The sequence below is a fragment of the Cibotium barometz genome, chromosome 39 (assembly GCF_041138505.1).
Source record: "Cibotium barometz isolate CiBa-2024 chromosome 39, ASM4113850v1, whole genome shotgun sequence".
NCBI classification, from domain to species: Eukaryota; Viridiplantae; Streptophyta; class Polypodiopsida; order Cyatheales; family Cibotiaceae; genus Cibotium; species Cibotium barometz.
Genome location: NC_141084.1, coordinates 11687404 through 11711183, shown reverse-complemented (window position 1 = coordinate 11711183; position 23780 = coordinate 11687404). Strand labels below are relative to the sequence as shown.

Genomic DNA, 23780 nt, shown 5'->3' with positions numbered 1-23780 from the left:
AGACACGATCATATTGTCAAACTCAATTCACTGATTTGATCAATGACAATCAAAATATCCAGCCCTCAAAAAACCATTTCAGTTAAAGACCAAAACTAAATTGGCAGGTGATGGATGGGTACAATTGCTCATCTATCAGAAAGCCACACAGCCTGGATGCTCCTTTTGCTGACAGGCACCACTATACATAAACGAGCCTAAAAGAACATTCATGACAGTGTATAAGGGTTCTTCTCAACCATGATACCCAAGCCACCACATGTCACTGCAATAAGACAACCAATACTCACTCACCCACCCTTTCACCAATGGATCAGACAATCCTTCTTTGTCCTCTCACCTTAAATTAAATCTCTAACTCCTCTACCATCAATACATTCAGAAAAGAAATTGATACTTCAAAAAACAAGATACAGAACTATTTAGGCCGCATAAGCAAACCCCTGCCCATCCAGTCCCCCCGTCTCAGGGATGGATGGGTAACCTTGCCGTCCAACTTCCTGCCCCACCATCGCATGGGCAGTTAAACTTGTGTATCCAGCCTTAAGACAGACCTACATACAACCTCCAATAGCAAGAATTTGGTCACTGGCAATTATGATTCCCATTTGTCTACAGATACTAAAAAGAGCATAAACAAAGTTAAAAGCAAGTTATCCCTAAAAGGTTATTTTGTAAAACCCTTCAGAATTTTCACTTAGAAATCATGAACGAGTTCTTTATGCAGGTTGCACTCAAAACAACTAGTCTTCAAAGCTCCTCTTCACTGAGAACCCTCCGTCTTCTCCTTCCACCAGTCCAAGAACTTCAGATTTGTATCCATGCAATCAAATTTGTGGAGCCCATAAGCAACAGTTGCACCCTCTTGTCCAAGACACCATCCAACTGCTGACCCCGCTAAAAGAGAGAGGAACGCTCCTGACAAAAAAAATAGATAGATACCAAAAATCAGAAAACTAGGGCTCATTGTAACTTAGACTTTCAATTCTAAAGATCAACAAGTAACACCCTTTGCATAAATACCAACAGGCACTCTGAACAAACCCCTGCCCAGCATACTCCAAAATTAGGTTGAAAAGACCTTGGGCGGCAAACTAAAGAAAAAACTTTACAAAAACTAGTCCGTATTTCTTTTTCGAAATCAGTTTTGAGCTCTCAGGCATTCAAGTGCCATGCCTATGAATAGATAAATTAAGAACCGTCTCTGCAAGTTCCTTACTTTAGAGCTAGAACCATAAAAAGCTAAGCTGAATCCCCCCCCCCTCTCTCTCTCTCTCTCTCTCATGATCAGGAATGAGCCATCAGTGCCACATGAGATTGTTCTTGCTGCGTTTGTGTCCCCAGCCTAGACATTTCCCAATATGAAAGGGGTGAAAGGGGTCTGGTGGACTCCAGGACGTCTAAATATTTGGAAAATAAAAGCCTTGGGAATGGGGGATTATCCAGGAATACAAAGGATCACACTCCTAAAATCTAGGGGCGTTACTATTTTTGGCTTGGCTCTGATGGAAATTCTGTTTGCATCATTACGTCCAGAATTGAGCAAATACCAAGAGTTGCCAAAGTACCTATGACAAGTGGGCTATGGGATATTTTTAGAGATAAAGTTTATGGAAGACCCATCTCTTAGATTGGGATGTGTGGCAAGAAAGTGGGACCAAAGTGAGACAAGTGGCCTAACACTGGAATACTCACAGGATGAGCACCAGGGATCAAGTCAATACGATGATCTACTGCCCGTTCAGGTGGTAAACCCGATGGCAATTCCTTAGGAAATACATCTTGAAACGAATCAAGTATCTTCTGTAATTCTTTGCTTTCAAACACACTTAATTCATTCACATCCAAGGAAGGGATGAGAAAAGAAGAAAGTGTAATCAAGACACAATGGAAAGCGGTATACAAAGAAGAATCCATTATATTTCCAAAATCAATTGTATTTACAAGGGGTCCCTGAGAGAGATGGATACAATCACCTAAAATACTATACTTGGTGTCCCTATGCTGAAAAGAAAAATATGACTAGACCAATCTATCTGGACGTCAAGAGTCTTAAACCACTCAATCCCTAATAACAAGTCTACATTTTTCAGATGCATAACATAGCATTCCAGAGTGTCTTTGTAGTCCTGAATCTGGATTGGAAGCATCTCAACCTTGCGATCCCAAACTTGCCTTCCCGCAAGCAGGCGTACCTCATAGGTATGGTCGCTGAGTGTCGTATCAAGACTCAATTTCTGCACAAGTTTGTAGTTAACAAAGTTATGCGAACTGCCAGGGTCTAAAAGAATGTGAATTTTATGGCCATTCACTTCTCCATAAACTCGGAGAAGATCATGCATGCCAAATACCTTAGAATTGAACAGACAATCAGAACAAGTACTAGGACGAGAAAGTACAGTAATTGACTTACCTGTCAAAGACAACTGGTTAGCTGCCTTTGGCTTGGGTCCTGCGTTTGACTTGGTACCCTTTTGCTTCGGACACTCGTTACGCATGTGTCCTTTTTCTTCGCAGATAAAACAACGTCCTTCCTTCTTGAGCTTTAAAGCCCTAAGGAGTCGTTTCTTCTTCGCTGGTGTCGAACTTGAATTCTTCGAAGGTTGGTCCGAAGACTTGCCTTCAGTCGTGTTAGCCATAGGTGCGGAGAACTTTCTTTTATGCTTGTTCCCCTCCTCGATAACGGGTTTTGACTTGAAAGAGACCATCGTATCATCATAGATACGAGCTGAATGAATGGCCTCGTCCAATGTTTTACATTTGTTATTTTTAACCTGTAAATATATATATATATATACACACACATGTATATATATATATATATATATGTATATATATATATATATATATATGTATATGTATATATATATATATATATATGTATATATATATATATATATATGTATATATATATATATATATATGTATGTATATATATATATATATATATATGTATGTATATATATATATATATATGTATGTATATATATATATATATATGTATGTATATATATATATATATATATATATATTCTAAAGTCTTAAAAAAAATAAACACCTTGGAAACCTTAGAGAGGGGGTTCTTTTAAAACTTAAAAATTTTAAACTCCAAAAAAAAAAACCGAAAGCTAAAAAAAACGTAAGCTTTCCTTAGGTTTTTTTTTCTCCCCCTGGATTCGCCCGTCGGTGAGCTGCCGGCGCATGCTTTTCGTTCGGCGGATACTGGCGTCGAGTGTTGCACTGCCGACGCCTGTCTGCAAGTACCTTCGACGCCTGTGCCAGTCCGCGTAGGCCTGGGCAGCACGGCAGCATGGGCCTGGGCGCCTGCCGGCGTGGCCTGGGCGCCTGCCGGCGTGGCTGCGCTAGCCTGGCCACAAGGCCACGTGGCTTGGGCGCCCGCCATGCCTAGCCTAGGCGCCGGCCTGGCCTGGTTGCTTGGCCGCCTAGCCTTAGGCGCCTCCAGCCGCCGGTAACCACCGCCTGCAAAATTCACCAGCGCACAACCTGCCAGCCGCCAGTGCATCGTTCACACAAACGCTCTCTCTCTCTTGCGCCAAAAAGCAACGAAAAGCAAACATGCTTTTTTTTTTCCTGTTTCTCTCCCTGCGGTTTATGCGTATACACAACAAACATGCCTCTTCTTTGCAAAGCAATCAACCCTACTACACTACCATCTCCCATCAACATGGGTGTCTTTGATGAAGAAAACATATACTATTTTTGAAAACTGCAGTATGCACAGAAAAAACAGCAAGCTTTTTAAACACAAACCGTTCTTCAACCTCATCTTCTCTACCTACCGACTTGCTCGTTCATGAGGTATGCTCTGATACCACTGTCAAATCCCCACGGATCCCCTCGTGATCGATCTTGGTTCGAAACTCGAATCCTGCAAACAAACGAACAAACAAACAAGCAAGGGGATGTAGGCTTAACTCACCTCCCAACCATGACAGCCGTGGGCGAGCCCACAGTCTTGGCTGTCCCCACCGAGCCACGAGCTGAGCTAACTAGGATGACGTACCGACCAATCTCCTCCTCGTGACGTTCCATACCGCCAGGAAGCTGCCCTCGCGGGCCTCGAGACTGCTGTCGGCCTCGGCTACGTAAAGCAGGTGCACGTCTGCACTAGATCCAGGCTCCAAGACCATAGAGCTCTCACAAACTCGCGAGAATCTCTATAATACAATAACTAACCTTGGTCATCCTTTTATAGGCTCTTGGCCGGTCATCGGGCGTCCACACTTGGGCGCCCGCCCGTCCATACTTGGGTGCCCGCCCGTTAGTATTTCCCTAACTCAACTTGTCAATCAGCCTGCCTAGTTCCAAGCTTCCCCAAGCTTCGAAACTAGTCTTGCATGCGTGTAGCACACGGTAGATACACACTGTGCACATGACACAAAAGCATCTGACTTGCGAGCCAAAAAACATACCTAGGCTTTGCATGAAATCATCCACAAGAAGAAGAAAATATTGAGCACTCTGGAAATGCATCTCGATGATGCTTGCGCATCATGCAGGATGAGCAAATATGTGAAAGAGACTTCGGCTGAGGTAGTCCGTTTGATGGGGAAAAAACAGTCCGGGTTAGAGTTCATTCATGGGAGACATACACAGAGAAGCAAGGGAGAGAGAGAGAGAGAGAGTTGTGGGGATAAGTCAACTCACCAAAAAGCATGAGTGTGTGACTCCCCTATCACACATGTATATTGCACTAGTACACATAGTGCACTTAGTACATTAAAAGTACTAAGTGTACTATGTACTATAACTTATGGGCTTGTACACACTATAAGGGTGGGCATAACGCCTTTACCCCAACAACCTCCCACTTAAAGGCAAAGTGCCCTTAAGTAAAGGAAAAGAAAAAATCAGCATGTACATGATAATATACAAGGCCATATCAAGGCTGAAAACTGGCCTCATCCAATGCCCATCAAGTGTCTGCAATGAGCAAACCGCTCCGGAGGCAAACTCTTCGTCAACAGATCAGCCGGGTTGTCATCCGTGTGAATCTTAACAAGCTGAATTTGCTTGTTCTCTATCACCTCTCTGATGAAGTGATACTTCACATCCACATGCTTCGTCTTTGCATGAAAGACAGGGTTCTTTGCCAACTGGATGGCACTCTGACTGTCACAATGCAACAATGGAATATCCCCTGTATAACCCAAATCAACCACTAACCGAGATAGCCATAATGCCTCCTTGCAAGCCTCTGTGGCTGCAATATACTCGGCCTCTGTAGTAGATAAGGCAATGCACTTCTGCACCCTGGATATCCATGACACAGCACCTCCTGTGAATGTAAAGACATAACCGGTAGTAGACTTCCGGTTATCTGGATGACCGGCATAATCCGAATCCGTGTAACCATGCACTAATGCATCCTGTTTGCCAAAGCAAATGCACAAATCCTGTGTGCCCTTCACGTATCTCATGACACCTTTCACTGCTTCCCAATGCTTCTTGCCAGGGTTGGCCATGTATCTAGAATCCACTCCCACTGCAAATGCAATGTCCGGCCTAGTAGCAACCATGGCATACATGAGACTGCCACAAGCTGAAGCATACGGAATCTTGGCCATATCAGCCCTGTCACTATCGGACTGTGGGCTGTCCATAGCACTGAGTTTCACATATGGAGGCAAAGGAGTACTAGCTTTCTTCCCCCCGTCCATATTGAACCTCTGCAAGACTTTGCCAATGTATTCCTTCTGAGACAAATACAACACATGCTGATTTCTGTCCCGAAGTATCCGCATACCCAAGATGTGATTTGCATCACCCAAATCCTTCATATCAAAGGTTTGATGCAGCCTCTGCTTCAAGGCATCCATCTCTTTACGAGATTTCCCGGCAATCAACATATCATCAACATACAAAATGAGAATCAAGAGACTGCCATCCAAAGCTTTCTTGGTGTACAAGCAGTGATCTATGTCACTTCTCCTGAATTTCTGAGATTTCATGAATGTATCAAATTTATGATACCATTCTCTTGGTGCCTGTTTGAGCCCATAAAGACTCTTTTTCAGCTTGCATACAAGTTTCTCCTTTCCACTTACTGTATAACCCTCTGGCTGCTGCATATATATCTCCTCATGGAGATCACCGTGAAGAAAAGCAGTCTTCACATCCATCTGAATCAAGTCCAGATCATCATGCGCAACCAAAGCCAACACAGCTCTAAGTGTGGTCATTTTGACCACTGGAGAGAAGATCTCATCAAAGTCCACACCATATTCCTGCTTGAAGCCCTTAGCCACTAACCTGGCTTTGTATCTTGGCTTTGCATCTGGTGCAACTTTGAGCCTGTAAACCCACTTGCATGGCAAAACCTTCTTGCCTGCAGGCAAAGGCACCAACTTCCATGTTCCATTTTTGTGCAGAGATTCCATCTCTGACTTCATGGCACGCTCCCAAAGAGCCTTGTCTGCCCTCTGTAAAGCCTCCTTATAACATGAGGGCTCCCCACAGTCAGTGAGCATCAAGTAGTCAACCCCTGGAACAAACCTGTCAGGGGCTCTGGAGGGTCTAGTGGACCTCCGTACCCAATGACCATCATTTGCAGGTTGCTGTCCAGCCTGCATATCACCCATTGGTGGCTCCTGTTCCATGCCATAAGGCTGAAATATCATGCCCGGTATCTCCTCCAACTGTGGTATATCCATAGGGATATCTTCTGCCATCTCTGGCTATCCATTTGGACCATTTTCAGCACCATTTAAGGGCTGGTTTTGCTGCTATAATGGCTGATTTACAGCCCTTTGTTGTTGTCCATGATGTCCATCATCATCAAAGATGACTCTGCCAGGCTCCTGTTGCCTTGCAGGCTCCTTATACATGCATGTTTCATCAAAAATGACATCATTGCTGCGTATGATCTTTCTATTTATGGGATCCCAAAGTCTATACCCCATTTCACCTCTGTCACCATATCCTAGGAATATGCATTTGTGAGACTTGGGATCAAGTTTGGTGCGCATTTCCCTGCGTATGTGCACGTACGCAACGCAACCAAACACTCTCAAGTGCTTGTATGACGGAGGCTTCCCTGTCCATACTTCTTCTGGCACTTTCCCACCAAGCCTCGTGTTAGGTGACCTGTTTATAAGGTGAACGGCTGTCATAACAGCTTCAGCCCAAAAACCATGAGGTAATGCAGCATGTGACAACATAGAACGGACCTTCTCCTGTATGGTCCTGTTCATCCTCTCTGCTGTCCCATTTTGTGGAGGATCATAAGGAGTAGAGAGCTCCCTCTTGATGCCTTTAGCATCACAAAAGTCCTGAAACTGTTTGGACATGTACTCTCCACCATTGTCGGAACGCAAAGCTTTCAGTGTTTTGCCAGTTTGATTCTCAACAAGAGCAACAAACTTCTCAAACACTGAGAATGTATCACTCTTCAAACGAAGAGGATAAACCCACACCTTGCGTGTGGCATCATCTATAAAAGACACAAAATATTTTGCCCCTCCCAAAGAAAGCTGAGGCATCTCACATACATCTGTATGCACAAGCTCTAACTGAGCATCTTTCTGTCCAAGAGCTTTCTTGTGGGGGCACTGTAGTTGCCTACCATATATACAATGCTCACAAAACTGAAAACTTGAAAACTTTAGAGAAGGCAAGTAACCCAAACGAGACAATCGCTCCATTCCCTTGACACTCATGTGTCCCAACCGGCTATGCCACATAGAAATTTCCGGCAGCTCGGTTGCATTTACATTAGCATGGTGACAAACACCTGCATGCATGAAGTAAAGAGTGTCCACCTTAGAGCCTCTGGCAACAACCAGTGAGCCCTTACTAATCTTCCACTTTCCACTACCAAATGTGGTAACATAATCAGCATCATCAAGCTGTCCAGTAGAAAGCAGATTCTTCTTGATCTCAGGCACATGCCTGACATCATGGAGCATAAGCTGTGAGCCATCTGAAAACACAAGCCTCACATCGCCTCTGCCAAGAATTTTGCATGCATGGTTATCACCCAAATAAACCACTCCTTCATTGCCAGCAGTGTACCTGACAAACAAGTCTCTGCAACCTGTGACATGAAAGGAGGCACCTGAATCAATGATCCATGAGTGCATACCATGACCACCTGTAAGAAGTGAATGGGCATCAAGTGAAGAAGTAAATAGGACCTCATCCTCACTACCACTGAAACCGGCCTCTGATAGAAAACCAGAGTGCGGTAGGAGCAATCACCCGTCCACTTGTAGTCTAGATGAGAAACAAAACACAGATTGGAGCTAGAGTGCCCAAATCTGAATACACAGCGACACCTGTTGGCCCCAAAGCTTGGCGCCCCTTGCGGTATTTCTTTATTCCATTAAAATAATATGTATGGCTGAGTACAACACAAAAACCAGCCAAGAGTTTACACCTGTAAGTCCAATCTGACTGCCCACAAATCCTTCTCAGCACAGAGGATCTATGCACACAGATCTGTGTCCTCAAGCAACACACTGTGCCTCCCTCTGATCAGCCAAGTTCACAAAGCAGGCCAGCCATGGGCATACATCTGGCTTAACTCAAGAGCATGATACATCTTCTCAGCTCAAACATACATATGCTGTTCAATCCCTGTCTTAATCCCTTGTCAATCTGCCATACTCCTCCTCTCACAAGGAGCCAGATAACACATACCTGTAGCAGACATCAAGCAATAGAAAGAAAGATAGATGAACAGAGTCAAGGCTTACCAAGTTCAGCTCGTGAAACAACACTGGAGGAAGCAACAGCACTAATCTGTGCCTGCAGGCACTTGAATCCACAATCCTGCTTCACACATGTGCTTGCACTTGCCTGTATCTTCCTCCTGATGCTCACTCCTATGCTGTCCTTGTAAAGTACAGATCTGAAAATCAGCACAGTACCCGTCTGTACCGCCTCGGGATACGTGCCAAGCGTTGTACTAGCATAAACAGCCTGCTGTCCACTTCTGTACCAGCCTGAATCAGCATACACAGGTCTGCACAGGTCTGTCCAGCACCCAGAAAAACGCCGCCTGCACCTGTACTTGCTGTACCTGACTGCCCGTACACTGTACGGCAGTCGTACAGTAGGGCTTGGGCTGGAAAACAGGCTGTACAGCCTGTACAGAGCTTCTGCGCAGAGTTTCCAGCAGCAGCTCTGTGCGCCGCCAGCAACAGAGAAGAAAGAGAGAGAAAGAGAGTGCCCAGTTTCTGGCCGTACAGTGCTGTACGGCTGATTCTACTCAGAAAATCAGCTTCAGCACACAGCAAATCTGCAGTCGGCTCTTCTCTTCAGCTTCTCCACGCATGTACACAAGCGCATGAGGGCTCCTCCACGATTCCTTTCCCAAAAGCTAGAGAGAGGGGGAGGAGAGAGAAGCACTCACTCCAAAAGTGGAGTGGCCTCCTCCCCATAAAAATCCTAGGGCCCCCAAACTTTAAAAGTTCCCTAGGGCCACTAAGGCCTAGGGGCAACTTTAATAAACATTAAAACTTAATGTTTTAATGTTCCCCCTTCACACCTAGGGATGTCCACACATCTTAAACACTGTCCGGGCACCCCCCATGTGAATCATAAAATATTCTGACTCTGCAACCACCATGCACACACTTGTCCTGCTACATTTTCACAGGGCCATGACCTACCCCCCTCTTGAAAGATGGCAAGCGTCCTCGATTGCATTCTGGTGATGCATCAAAATATCCAAAGTGAAATATACAATATGGCAAGATCAGCGTCCCAATCTCTCTGAGCCATACACATGTATCATCATTCACTGCAAAGCAATGGCATAATAATAGTCCAAGTTGTATACCACTGTGAACCATACATATCCACAATAATCTCCATGTGACTAGTACACATATATCATAGAAGTCCCATAAACAGATGTACTGTCAGCCTCAGTACCTTCGGATGAGATAAAATCTGCACCAAGCGACCTCTAGATGTCATCTGAGCCTGTCTGTATCAAGGGAGTGGAGGTGCTACCCCCCTCTTGAGCATCAGGTAATGCTCCAGACCCATGCTCTGCTGAACCTGAATGAGCCACAATAAGAGTCGGCTCTAACTCAAAGGCATCGAGATAAAGCTGCAAAACCTGAGGTGAATCTGTTAAGTCACCTTCCTCCATCCACTTCGCATCCATCGGTGAATAGTTCTTGAACTTCACAAGATAGCGACGGGAAACTTTACCTCGTACCTTCCTTTCTTTATGTGCCAGTATCTGCTCTGGAATCAGAACCTCATCAAGTTCCTCAACTTCCGGCTGAGCCTCATCTGATACATCCTCAGGCACATCCCCACGGAAAGGTCTAAGAAGACTCACGTGAAAAGCATTGTGAATCCTCCAGTGATCTGGTAACTTCAAACGATAGGTTACCTCACCAATCTTTTCCAAAACCTGAAAAGGCCCATAATATCTCATGCTCAATTTAGGGAATAAGCGCTCTTTACCCTTCATCTTCTTGAGTCTAGTCTTTTCAAAACGCAAAAGAACCCAATCACCCAATGCAAACTGTAAATCACGTCTGTGACGGTCTGCGGCTTTCTTTTGCTTCTGCTGAGTTTTCTGGAGGGCCAACTTAACTCTCCGATAAGCTTCATCCAAGCTCTCCACATACTGATCAGCCTCAAAGATCTTATCCTTTGTATGCAAAATGGGTGGTACCTTCTTCCCTCCTTCTACAATCTCAAAAGGCGCCTTGCCTGTCGAGCTATGTACAGTGTTGTTATATGCAAACTCCACTAGAGGAAGATACTTTTCCCATTGTTGCTTGTGCTCTGACACATAACACTTGAGAAGATCCAACACTGTAGAGTTAGCCTCTTCTGACTGACCATCTGTCTGTGGATGAAATGACGATGAAAACTTGAGAGTTGTACCCATGTTGTCAAACAACCCTCGCCAAAACAAACTCGTCATCCGTGGATCACGGTCACTAATGATAGACGTAGGCAAGCCATGATACTTGAAGATGTTCGCCATGAACAACTTCACCATATGATCCACTTTAATTGTCTTCCTCGCGGGAATGAAATGTGCCTGCTTACTGAACCTGCATATGATAGTCCAGATGCCATCATTTCCCGTTTGTGTCCGTGGAAGATCAAACACAAAATCCATGGCAATGCTCTCCCAAGGTCTATCCGGAATAGGTAAAGGCTGTAATAACCCTGGTGTCTTCTGACGGTCAAACTTTACCTTCTGACATATGATGCATTGCCTCACAAAGGCATCAACATCTCTTCTCAAGGTTGGCCAATAAAAGAAAGTCTCCACTGCTTTGACCGTGGCGTCAATACCTCTATGACCTGCATACGGTGGAGCATGACTTTCAATCATAACCTTGAGTCGCAATGGCCTGGTAACACACAGTCTGCCATGCATCAATAAAAACCCATCTCTGAGAGTGTAATGCTCATGCCGCTGACCCTCAGACATCTGATCATACAACCTTTCAAAATCCTCATCATGGGCATACTGCTCTTTCATTTCATCAAGCTCATGATGATAAGCAAGTGAAACAGCAGAAACCTGTGGCTTGCGTGACAAAGCATCTGCCACTACATTCTTTTTGCCTTCCACATGCACAATCTGGAAGTGAAACATGGACAAAAAGTTTGCCCAACGCATATGCTTCTCTGAAAGCTTAGTCTGCGTGAGGAAATATCGCAAGGTCTGATGATCTGTCTGCACAGTGAAATCAGCCCCAAGCAAGTAGTGTTTCCATGTAGAAAGAGCGTGAATTACAGCCAACATCTCTTTCTCATACACCTGTAAATGCTTCTCAGCATCTTGCAAAACTCTACTCTCATAGGCTATCACATGTCCCTCTTGCATGAGAACTGCACCAATGCTACTTCCACATGCATCACACTGGACAACAAAAGCCTTTCGGAGATCCGGTAACACCAATACTGGGTCCGAAGTAAGCTTTTCTTTGAGCTTTTTGAATGCTGTAATTTCCCGATCAGCCCATCTAAACGGAGTTGCTTTCTTCGTCAAAGCATGAAGAGGTGAAGCAATTTCAGCAAAGTGCCGTATGTAACGCCTGTAATAGGAACACAATCCTAGAAAGCTGCGTACATCATGCACGGTCCTCAAAGCTGGCCAATTAAGTATTGCTTCCACCTTTGCTGGATCCATACGGACTCCATGACCAGACACAATATGCCCCAAGAAATGTATCTCCTGCAAAAAGAACTCACTCTTCTTGCCATTAACCACCAATCTATGGTTTCTGAGTTCTGCAAACACAATGGCCAAATGCCTTCTATGCTCTTCCTCAGTTCGTGAATGCACAATCATATCATCAAAGAATGTGCCCACAAACTCTCTATGAGGTCTGAAAATCCTGTCCATCATTCTGTTAAATGTGGCAGGCGCATTTGTTAAACCAAAGGGCATAACCAAGAACTCATACAACCCAAACGTGGTTCGGAATGCTGTCTTATGCACATCCTCGGGTCTAATGCGTATCTGATGATACCCGCTTTTCAAATCAATACGACTAAAAACTGTGGAGCCCTGTAAGCGGTCCAAGATGTCATCGATCCTCGGTATGGGGAATCGATTCTTGATGGTATTCTTGTTCAGCGCCCTGTAATCAATACACATGCGCCAAGAACCATCCTTCTTCTGCACTAAGAGCACAGGTGAGCAAAAGGGTGATGAGCTAGGCTGAATCAACCCCTTATTCAATAGCTCCTGCACCTGACTCATAATCTCTTCCTGTTGGGCTGCACTAACACGATACGGCGGTCTATTCGGTGGAGTACTACCAGGAATCAGATCTATGGCATGATCTTCTAGCCTCTCAGGAGGTAATTCTCCTGGCAATGACTCGGAAAAACAGTCTTGAAACCCACTTAAGAAATCAGCCCTGTCCTTATCTAACATTGACAAATTAGACTTAGACTCATCATCCTGTGCATCCTTTACATAAATCAAGTACGCGGAAAGATGCTTTTTCATTACTGATGAAATCGCCGAAGCGGATACAATAGGAACAGATTCCCCTTTGAGTTTTACATCCAATACATGCTCTTTCCCTCTATGAGTCAGAGTAATTTTCCTGTTGTAAGTATCCACCACCGCATGTACCCTGTGGCACCATGGCATCCCCAACAAAACATCACAGCCATCCAAAGGCATGATGAAGAACTCCTCGCTGTCCACATAACCCTGCAAGTGAAGCCGAAGCTTCCCAATGATAGGAGTAACGGGTTCTGCATACCCTGGACAAGCCATATTTGCCTCATGTAACGGCCCCATCTCCTCTGCGCGAATCCCCAATCGGCCAGCCAAATCTGGTGAAATGAAGTTGGCTCTAGCACCTGTGTCAAAGAAGATCAAAGCATTCTGATCTCTCACTTTGCCCCATGCCCTGCACAACTCTGTAGCTTCACCACTTAGCTGCTCCCCCACAAGATCAGGAACTAAGCCTGCAGAAGGCTTTGGTTTCTTTGGCTTGGGCTCTCCTTTATTGTCAGGGTCCTTCTTGGACGTTCTCTTGGGACAATTGAATGACATATGCCCCTCTTCAGTACAGTAAAAACACTTTTGAGCATCTCTCAAAGCCTGTCTTTCCTCAGAAGTCCTCTTGGGCATTGGCAACTTCTTATACTTTGTCTCTGAAGACCCTTTAGTATCACGAGAAGCATGCCCAAATTTTTCAGCTTTCTTGCCCAATTTCTTACTGCCTTTAAACCCAGAAGAACCACCTGTGAGTAACGCATTAGCTGTCATAGCATTTTCAATCATCTGTGACATGTTCGTTACTCTTGTCTTTATACAATAATCTCGTACCTCCTTGGGCAGCCCACAACAATACTTCTCTACCTGCTCAGATAATGGCACGGCACGATAAGAAGTCACTGGGAGTAGAGCTTCCCAAAACTCCTGAAGCCTGCAAAGAACCTGCATTTGGCTTCTTTTCCACACGGCATCCACAAATAAGTCCAGCCATTGTTCACATCGAAAGACTCTTCTCACATTGAGTCTGCATACAGAAGCTTTCTCCCATGATCAAGGCTGCCACAACCATCCATAGCCTCTCACACTATGAACAGCATCACACCCTGACACATCCAGTGCTTCTGTATCATAACACAGACTCCCAAACTGTCTCTCAAAAGAGAACTCGCATCACAGCACAGCATACCATACAGCTGACACACCCGTACAAACCCTCTCTACCTTCCAAGGGTACTATCCATCTCTGTCATGGATTCCCTGTCCCTTGTCCTATCAGTAGCAAGGCTGTACCAAACATGTGTCCACTCTTGTACCTTCTGCCTGCATGTGACCTATCTCCTGGAGAAACCCAAAAACATGTCTCTTCGAGAAAACCTACGACCTGTTTCCACATGAAACCCTTAGGCCTGTTTCCCTTTGAAACTTCTGTCCTGTTTCCATACATCTAGTTACCTGTTCCCTCATGAAACATCTGGCAACATAGAGATGCCCATAACTGTAGGTCCCACTGTTCCTTTCTAGCAGGAAGAAAACAATCTGCTTCATGAGCACGCAGCCATGCGAGCTTGCAACACTCCCATGCCAAGAAACATAACCAAAAGACCTGTGCCTGTAGCCAAAAACCCAAGCACACATAGCTGAATTTGCAGCCACACAAAAACAGCACGTAAACTGTCCCAAAACAGTCCTGAATCCAAAGCAAAGAGAAGCTGAAAGTTCCATCAGATGAACGCCATCGACATGATGTCTATGTTCATGGAAATCCAGCCCTTGTCCACCTTTGTGTCCAAAGAAACCAGCTCTTGTCTACTTTTCAGCAGAGGGAGAGAGAGAGAGAAAGGGGGCCTGTGTCTCTGTTCTGTAGCACAGCACAGCAGCCAGCCCTTTAGTCTCCAAAACGCATGCCTAAGGAGCTATTCACTTGCGCCTGTAGCAACTCTGTTCAAAGCAACTTCTGTCAGCCCTGTCCGTACACTGTACGGCTGTCGTACAGAGTTGTACGGCCTGTATCTGAACCTGCAGCCACCTGTTGTCAATCGCCTGTTATGGCTGCCTCTGTCCCATAGCTCTGCGCCACCTGTACTCAGCAGTACCTGCAATCGTACAGCACTATACGGCTGCTGTACGGCCTGTTACAGCACTCAGCTTACAGAAAACAGCCCCACATAGTCTTCAGCAACAGCCGCCAGTATATCCAGATGAGCAGCCTGACTGGAAAAGCACACCCCACACCAAAAGATAGGCGCCTCCTGCTTTTTCTGCCCAACAGTCCCTCTTTTTTACCAAAAAGCTCACAGTGCAGGATGCATTGAGTGCTTGCATATGCTCATGTTTTACCTTCAGTCGTGGGTCCTGCGAGATGCCCATGGGCGTAAGGCTTGCGAGCAGCCCTTAGACTGATACTTTGGAGTAGGTAGAGCATCTTGAGGAGCATATTGTTTGCGAATGCATATATGTGTCATGCATATGTTTGCCATATGTAGAATGATGCATGGTTTTGTTTTTGGCTAACACAGTTAACGTGTTTCCATTTGGTTTTAGACTTTTGCTGTAGGTTCTGAAGGAACAAGCAAGAGGACAGTGTGGCTTATTGTGCAGGATGATTGTTCTATCATCCAGATGCATTGGAAGGCCATTGTTTTTGCCATATGGGAGTCTTTGCTCATGAGATGCTTTACTGTGCCATTGAGTGCAATCGAGGACGCTTGCCATTTTTCAAGAGGGGGGTATGTCACGACCCTGTGTTTTTCTCTGGACAAGATGCAGATGTGCACGGGGACATGGTGGACAGTGTGAATGGCATCAGGTGGGAGTGAAGATGGAAGCCCATGTGTGGATAACCCCAAGTGTGAAGGGGGCCAAGTTATTAAAGTCTCTCATAACCCATGGGGACAAAGGGTTTTGGTGGGGACAAAGGCTTAAAAACCTTCAAAAGTTTTAAAGCCCATCATTAAAGAAAAACGTGGCCCATAAGCTATTTTGGGGCCACGTGTGCTTTTTGGGAAAGAGGAGGGGCTGCCAGGCAAAAGGAGGCGCCTATCTCTAGATGTGTGTGTGCTTTTTCGCTGAAGAGGGGCTGTTCGGCAGGGTACACAAGAGAGCACGTTGTACTCTTTCTCTCTCCCAGGTGTCTGTTAAGGACAGGGCTGGTGCAGGCTGCAAGGTCTCTTTGTGCGCAGGCAGCTACAGGGCTGTTGGAGGTGTAAAGAGCTGGCGGCTGGACTGCATGCAGGTCCTGGGGATCGTGGAAAAATAGTAGGCTGGATGGGCAGCGATGCTGGCTGATTCTCTCTCTCTCCAGGCGCACAGTTGGGCAGCAATGCTGGCTGGTTTTTCTCTCTCTAAGCGCACAGTCAGGCTGCAGCACACAGCACACAAAGGCTTTTCCCTCTTTGCAACAGGGCTGACAGAAGTTGCTTTGAACAGAGTTGCTGCAGGCATATTTGTACGGACAGGTACAGCCGATATAGGCGACTGTTGTACGACAGCTGATATAGAAAGGAGGGCTGGATTTCCATGAACATAGACATCATGTCGATGGCGTTCATCTGATGGAACTTTCAGTTTCTCTTTGCTTTGATTCGGGACTGTTTTGGGACAGTTTATGGGCTGTTTTTGCTTGGATGCAAATTCAGCTATGTGCTTGGGTCTTTGGCTGCAGGCACAGGTCATTTGGTTATGTTTCTTGGCATGGGAGTGATGCAAGCTCGCATGGCTGCGTGCTCATGGAGCAGATTGTTTTCTTCCTGCTAGAAAGGAACAGAGAGACCTACAGCTATGGGCATCTCTATGTTGCCAGATGTTTCATGAGGGAACAGGCAACTTGATGTATGGAAACAGGAGTTTCAAAGGGGAAACAGGCCTAAGGGTTTCATGTGGAAACAGGTCATAGGTTTCTCGAGGAAACATGTATTTGGGTTTCTCCAGGAGATAGGTCACATGCAGGCAGAAGGTACAGGAGTGGACACATGTTTGGTACAGCCTTGCTACTGACAAGACAGGGGTCAGGGAATCCATGACAGAGATGGATAGTACCCTTGGAAGGTAGAGAGGGTTTGTACAGGTGTGTCAACTGTATGGTATGATGTGCTGTGATGCGAGTTCTCTTTTGAGAGACAGTTTGGGAGACTGTGTTGTGATGCAGGAGCACTGGATGTGTCAGGGTGTGATGCTGTTCATAGTGTGAGAGGCTATGGATGGTTGTGGCAGCCTTGATTATGGGAGAAAGCTTCTGTATGCAGACTCAATGTGAGAGAGTCTTTTGATATGAACAATGGCTGGACTTGTTTGTGGATGCCGTGTGGACAAGAAGCCAGATGCAGGTTCTTTGCAGGCTTCAGGAGTTCTACTGGGACGGCTGAGTTCCCAGCCTTATATTGTAATCAAAGCTCTTATAATCAATTAAAGAAATACCGCAAGGGGCGCCACTGCGATTTGGGGCCAATCGGTGTCCGTGTACTATTTGCAGGAGCACTCTAGCTCCCCCTGTTTGTTTTCCTTCTTTGAACGAACCTCCTTCTTCTTTTTCTGGGGCTCTGTGCGGGGCTCTGAGCGAGATCTCAAAAATTCAGCAAATCTCTCACTCTGTGTGAGCTGCATAAAAGTATCCATAACACTAGCCAAGCGATCTTTGAACCGAGCATCATCATCCTCTTTACCATGCACATCTTCTGGCTGTGTTACATCCTCATAAGGCTCAACATCTGCAGCCTGTTCTCCTGCAAAAATATCCTCAGATACATCTCTTTCAGGAGAAGTCTCTTGCTCTTCTTCTTCTTGATAGAAGTACTCTTCCTCTGTATCAGACATGATTGCTGAATTTTCAGCGATGGCTTTCTCCAAAGCAACCACAAGCTCACCCCCTTCAGAAAGTTGATGATTGGTCCCGGCAACGGAACCTTGAAACCGGCCTCTGATAGAAAACCAGAGTGCGGTAGGAGCAATCACCCGTCCACTACACAGCGACACCTGTTGGCCCCAAAGCTTGGCGCCCCTTGCGGTATTTCTTTATTCCATTAAAATAATATGTATGGCTGAGTACAACACAAAAACCAGCCAAGAGTTTACACCTGTAAGTCCAATCTGACTGCCCACAAATCCTTCTCAGCACAGAGGATCTATGCACACAGATCTGTGTCCTCAAGCAACACACTGTGCCTCCCTCTGATCAGCCAAGTTCACAAAGCAGGCCAGCCATGGGCATACATCTGGCTTAACTCAAGAGCATGATACATCTTCTCAGCTCAAACATACATATGCTGTTCAATCCCTGTCTTAATCCCTTGTCAATCTGCCATACTCCTCCTCTCACAAGGAGCCAGATAACACATACCTGTAGCAGACATCAAGCAATAGAAAGAAAGATAGATGAACAGAGTCAAGGCTTACCAAGTTCAGCTCGTGAAACAACACTGGAGGAAGCAACAGCACTAATCTGTGCCTGCAGGCACTTGAATCCACAATCCTGCTTCACACATGTGCTTGCACTTGCCTGTATCTTCCTCCTGATGCTCACTCCTATGCTGTCCTTGTAAAGTACAGATCTGAAAATCAGCACAGTACCCGTCTGTACCGCCTCGGGATACGTGCCAGGCGTTGTACTAGCATAAACAGCCTGCTGTCCACTTCTGTACCAGCCTGAATCAGCATACACAGGTCTGCACAGGTCTGTCCAGCACCCAGAAAAACGCCGCCTGCACCTGTACTTGCTGTACCTGACTGCCCGTACACTGTACGGCAGTCGTACAGTAGGGTTTGGGCTGGAAAACAGGCTGTACAGCCTGTACAGAGCTTCTGCGCAGAGTTTCCAGCAGCAGCTCTGTGCGCCGCCAGCAACAGAGAAGAAAGAGAGAGAAAGAGAGTGCCCAGTTTCTGGCCGTACAGTGCTGTACGGCTGATTCTACTCAGAAAATCAGCTTCAGCACACAGCAAATCTGCAGTCGGCTCTTCTCTTCAGCTTCTCCACGCATGTACACAAGCGCATGAGGGCTCCTCCACGATTCCTTTCCCAAAAGCTAGAGAGAGGGGGAGGAGAGAGAAGCACTCACTCCAAAAGTGGAGTGGCCTCCTCCCCATAAAACTCCTAGGGCCCCCAAACTTTAAAAGTTCCCTAGGGCCACTAAGGCCTAGGGGCAACTTTAATAAACATTAAAACTTAATGTTTTAATGTTCCCCCTTCACACCTAGGGATGTCCACACATCTTAAACACTGTCCGGGCACCCCCCATGTGAATCATAAAATATTCTGACTCTGCAACCACCATGCACACACTTGTCCTGCTACATTTTCACAGGGCCATGACAGCCACCTGCATGTGACACATTGATTTCTTCAATCTTGACTCCACTTTTGCCCTTTGGCTTTACATCTTTGGCTTCATCCTTGTCTTTGTCTTTGCCTTTTCCCTTTTCTTTTTGATCATTTTTCCATTTGTAGCATTGCTTTTTAATGTGTCCCTTCTTGCCACAATAATGGCATTCCAAATCCTTTTTGGAGCGAGACTTGCTCCTTCCCCGTTCTTGGCTTTCCCCCCTTTGCTGGGATCTCCCACGTGCATTCATTGCATTGGACTTTCCAACAGAGTTGTTCTTCCTGTTCATCTCTTCTTGAAGAAGAGCACCCTCAACATCTGCATATGACAGCATAGCATTCGAATTGCTAGTGGCTGTCCTGAATGTGTCCCAACTCTCTGGCAAAGTGCATAACAAAAAAGTGGCTTTGAACTCATCGTCCATTGCCAATTTTTGATTAATAACTTGGCTGACAATACCATTAAACTCATTGAGATGGGCTGTCATAGATGCCCCTTCCTTCATCTGAAGACCTATGAGTTTCTTCAACCAATACACTTTGCTTGAGGCACTTTGTTGGGCATACAAGTCCTGCAATCTCTGCCACATTCCCCAAGCTGTCTTCTCTTCACGAATGCTGAAAAGTAATGAGTCTGACACAGACAACATGATAGTAGATCTTGCCAGCTCATCCATATCTTCCCACTCTTCAGCAGTAAGAGAAGCGGGAATCACACCCCTTTCTTTGATAGGCTTGTGCTGCTTTTTCTGGAGCAACACATTGTAGCACTGGGTTTGCCAAATATCATAGTTATGCGAGCCTTCAAGCTTCTTGATGTGAAGCAATGAAGAGCTCTCACCTGTGGTTGCCATAGCAAAATGCAACCTGTCAATGCCTGACTCCCTGCAAAATGTGCAAACACTGCACCCAAAGCACACAAAGTGCTCACAGTTATTCTCCCAAGCTTTATCTCCCACTGCGGAAGCAAGAATGCAACTTTTCTCCCACTTTATGTGATGAAAACACCAAAATCTGGTTGCTGCAGATTTTGGACAGCACCTTAAATGTGCTCTTTTGCCCTTCCAAAGTACTGTACAGCAGTACCAAGTGCTCACCAATGATGTACCAAACCTGTACCGGCAATTTCAGCAGCTGAAATTGAACCTTTTGGTCACTCAAAATAGTGTACAGCCATGCCAAAACATGCACAAAGCTGTGCCAAATCTGTACCAGCAGGTACAATAGCAATAAATGCTCTCCTGGCTGTCCAAATGAGTGAAAATCAGACTTTTACAGTCCTGTACACTGCATACAACAGTCCCGAACAGAAATTGGGCAAAAGCCCCTTGACTGCAAGCTGATTTTTGAGGATTCAAGGCATAAAAGTCTCGCCTGCTGCTTTGCCAAGCTCAACAAGCATACAAACTTGAAAAGCCCCTTGATTTAAGATCAATTGCTGATCATACATGGTACATTGACGCACATGAAGGCATCCAGAGTGTTCACGATGCTTTCCCCTGGCCACATATACATCCAATACATGAAAGCCCCTTGATTTACAGGCACATTGAGTGCTTGTAAGGCATCAACACATTATCCACAGCATCAAATGCGATTGCCTGCATGCAAATCAACCAAATCGGCACAAAAGCCCCTTGATTTGCACTGCAATTTGCTGCAATTTTGCCCAAATGTGCGATTTTTCACATCATACAGCATGTATGAGTGCTTAATTGCACAATTACATCAAAAGCCCCAAATTTCGACATCCAATTTCCTGCAAATTGATCCTGATTTGACCAATTTGCTGCAAATTTATCCTGATTGTGACCAATGTCACCCAATTTTGCCAATTTTGCTCAAAAATTGAGCAATTGGGCACCTGTACCTGCTCAATTGATTTAATTGATAAGAAATTCGTAAAAATTAAAGGCAAGTACCTATGAAATTCTGAATTTCTCTGATTTGCAGATTGATTTCTGTTGCAGGAGGGGGGGGGGGCGTGATGAATATGCTGGTGCTGTATTGATGCAGACCGACTACACTGCTACAGCTTGAGGATCCCTGCTCGAAGGTGTTGCAGGCAAGATCGCGCAGCTGAAGGCTTTCATTCAGCTCTGCGACTCCAGTCCAGCGGTCTTGAAGGACCCTTCTCTGCGTTTCTTTTGGAATAACCAGTCACGGCAGAGTTCAACGAGCGAACACGTACGGTGGTGCACGTCAGTGGTGGCAACGGATGGCTGAAGCGAGGGCGGCTTTGGGCCACGCGCTGATGATTAACACGCCTGGCTGCTTTCGCCTGTGTTGTGATGCAACGCCCGCCTGGTAGCGCTTGCAGCTCGATTGTGTATCCGCTCGACTGCTCACACTCGACCTCCGCCTAGTTCGCACAGCCGGCGCCTTGTTTGCCTGAGGTGGACGCTTAGCGCTGGCGCCTTCGCTCGTTGCCTCAGCCACGCTACACGCTGCCTTGTGGTTATGCGCACAGCTGCTGCTACTGGGCAGCGTGGATTCGCCTGCTGGGCAGCGTGGATGAGCCTGCCCACGCTGCTGCTTCTCTCCACCCACCTGCCTGCGACTGGTCACACAGTCGACCAGTAGCCAGTGCTGCACAAAGGCGACCAGCAAAAAGGCGACTCACAGAATGAGCAAACGACTAGCAAAAGGGCAAACAATTCTTGATGAGAGGGAGGGGAACCTGGTGACCAAAGCTCTGATACCAGTTGATGGGGAAAAAACAGTCCGGGTTAGAGTTCATTCATGGGAGACATACACAGAGAAGCAAGGGAGAGAGAGAGAGAGAGAGAGTTGTGGGGATAAGTCAACTCACCAAAAAGCATGAGTGTGTGACTCCCCTATCACACATGTATATTGCACTAGTACACATAGTGCACTTAGTACATTAAAAGTACTAAGTGTACTATGTACTATAACTTATGGGCTTGTACACACTATAAGGGGGGCATAACGCCTTTACCCCAACAACGTTGACAACCTACTGAGAATGGAACTTCACTAAGGCAGCAATGGGTACATGACCGAAGCGTGAATGTCACAGAGAAGTATTTGCCTCAGAAACCAAAGCCATCAAGGGAGAGAAAAGCCGTGAATATGGTAGTCCGCGCAAGTGAGCTGGGAAGTAAAGTTGGTGATCTTATAGAGACCCCCATCATGGACTCCATTGGCAACAACCGAGAGAGTCTTCTTGTCGATCACTTCAATGACCTCATCATCAAAATACCCTTCTGAGAAGCTTTGTACACTGAAAACAAATTTTGGAAATCCATGGTACATATAAAACATCATGTAAGGTGGCAGAGGAACCCAAAGAAAGATTACCAACACCAATGACAGGAAGCAAGGAGTTGTCGCTGATGCAAATTGAAGAAGAGAGTCTGGTAGTCCCCCAGGATATAGGCTTGATTGATCATGTGGGCAGAAGCACCACTATGCTTGATTGATCATGTGGGCAGAAGCACCACTATCACCAACCCATTCTACTGCTTCACGTGTGTCACTGACCTCTTCTCGAGAAGTCACCTCTATGATCACAAGGAGTGAATCCTGTGAAGAAGTGGATGAATCTGTGACTTCCATGTATGCCACTTTGGAGACCCCTCCTCTAAAACTTTGTCCTTGCCCTTGTCTTTGGTGTAGTCTTTGGAAGCATCCTAGGCTTTATACTTGGCTTTGGCTACTCAAGAGCTATCGCAACAAGCAAAGCAACACGTCTCAGTATGACCTCTCCTCCACAGTAATCACACTCATTGCTTTTGTCCTTGGACTCCTTTGAATCATGTTTACCCTTGCCTTTGCCTTTGTTTTTGTTGTTGTTCGAGTTTCCTTTTATTCCTTCACCTTTGCCTTTTCCCTTGTCCTGGGCAACAAAAGCATACTCTGACTTGCCTTCTCCGCGAAGTATGCACTTGTCATGGAGATAACTCACGACTTCCTCAAAAGGGGGGAGAGGATCACGGAAGTAAATATGATCCCTAAAAGAATCAAAGAAGGCAGGCAATTTTCCAAGAAGCTTATGGATTGGATTGTTGATTGTGCTCCCATACTTCTCAAGCTGCAACTTGATACAGGTGAACCCTCCAATCTTCTCGACCATGTTATCTGACTCCTTGATCGTAATCTTCTTCAAATCTGACTCCAGTTTGGCAATCTTCACTGTTGAAACTCTCCCATACATCCTATGGATCTCCGTCCACATCTGATGAGCATTACTCTCGATAGAGACAAATTGTACCAATATAGACGGATTCAAGCAGTGGATGATGATAAGACGGGCCCGAGCATCCAATATGCTTCTCAAAGTAGGGTCCACCAAGTGAGGTGTGGAGATGGACATCCACACACCGGCTCCTTCCAGCAATAACTGAGTGTAGAAAGACCATGTATGATAGTTGGTTGATGTAAGCTTCATGGAGTCACTGACTTGGGGAGGAGTGTAGGATGGTATATGGCTAGGGGTGGGAGCAAGAACTCGATGAGAGAAACTTAGAGAAGAAAGAT

General features: G+C 45.7%; 1 protein-coding gene across 2 annotated transcripts in view; it reads right to left on the bottom strand.

Moving 5' to 3' along the window:
* Positions 1 to 377: 377 nt before the first annotated feature.
* LOC147615725 (succinate dehydrogenase subunit 6, mitochondrial-like) overlaps positions 378 to 23780 on the bottom strand; it is a 38018-nt gene continuing 14615 nt past the window's right edge. For both annotated transcript variants that reach the window (XM_086778304.1, XM_086778305.1), the window contains exon 3: positions 378 to 918. In XM_086778304.1, coding sequence (XP_086634430.1) covers positions 764 to 918 — 155 coding nt within the window. In that variant the 3' untranslated portion in view covers positions 378 to 763. The remainder of the gene's footprint in view (positions 919 to 23780) is intronic.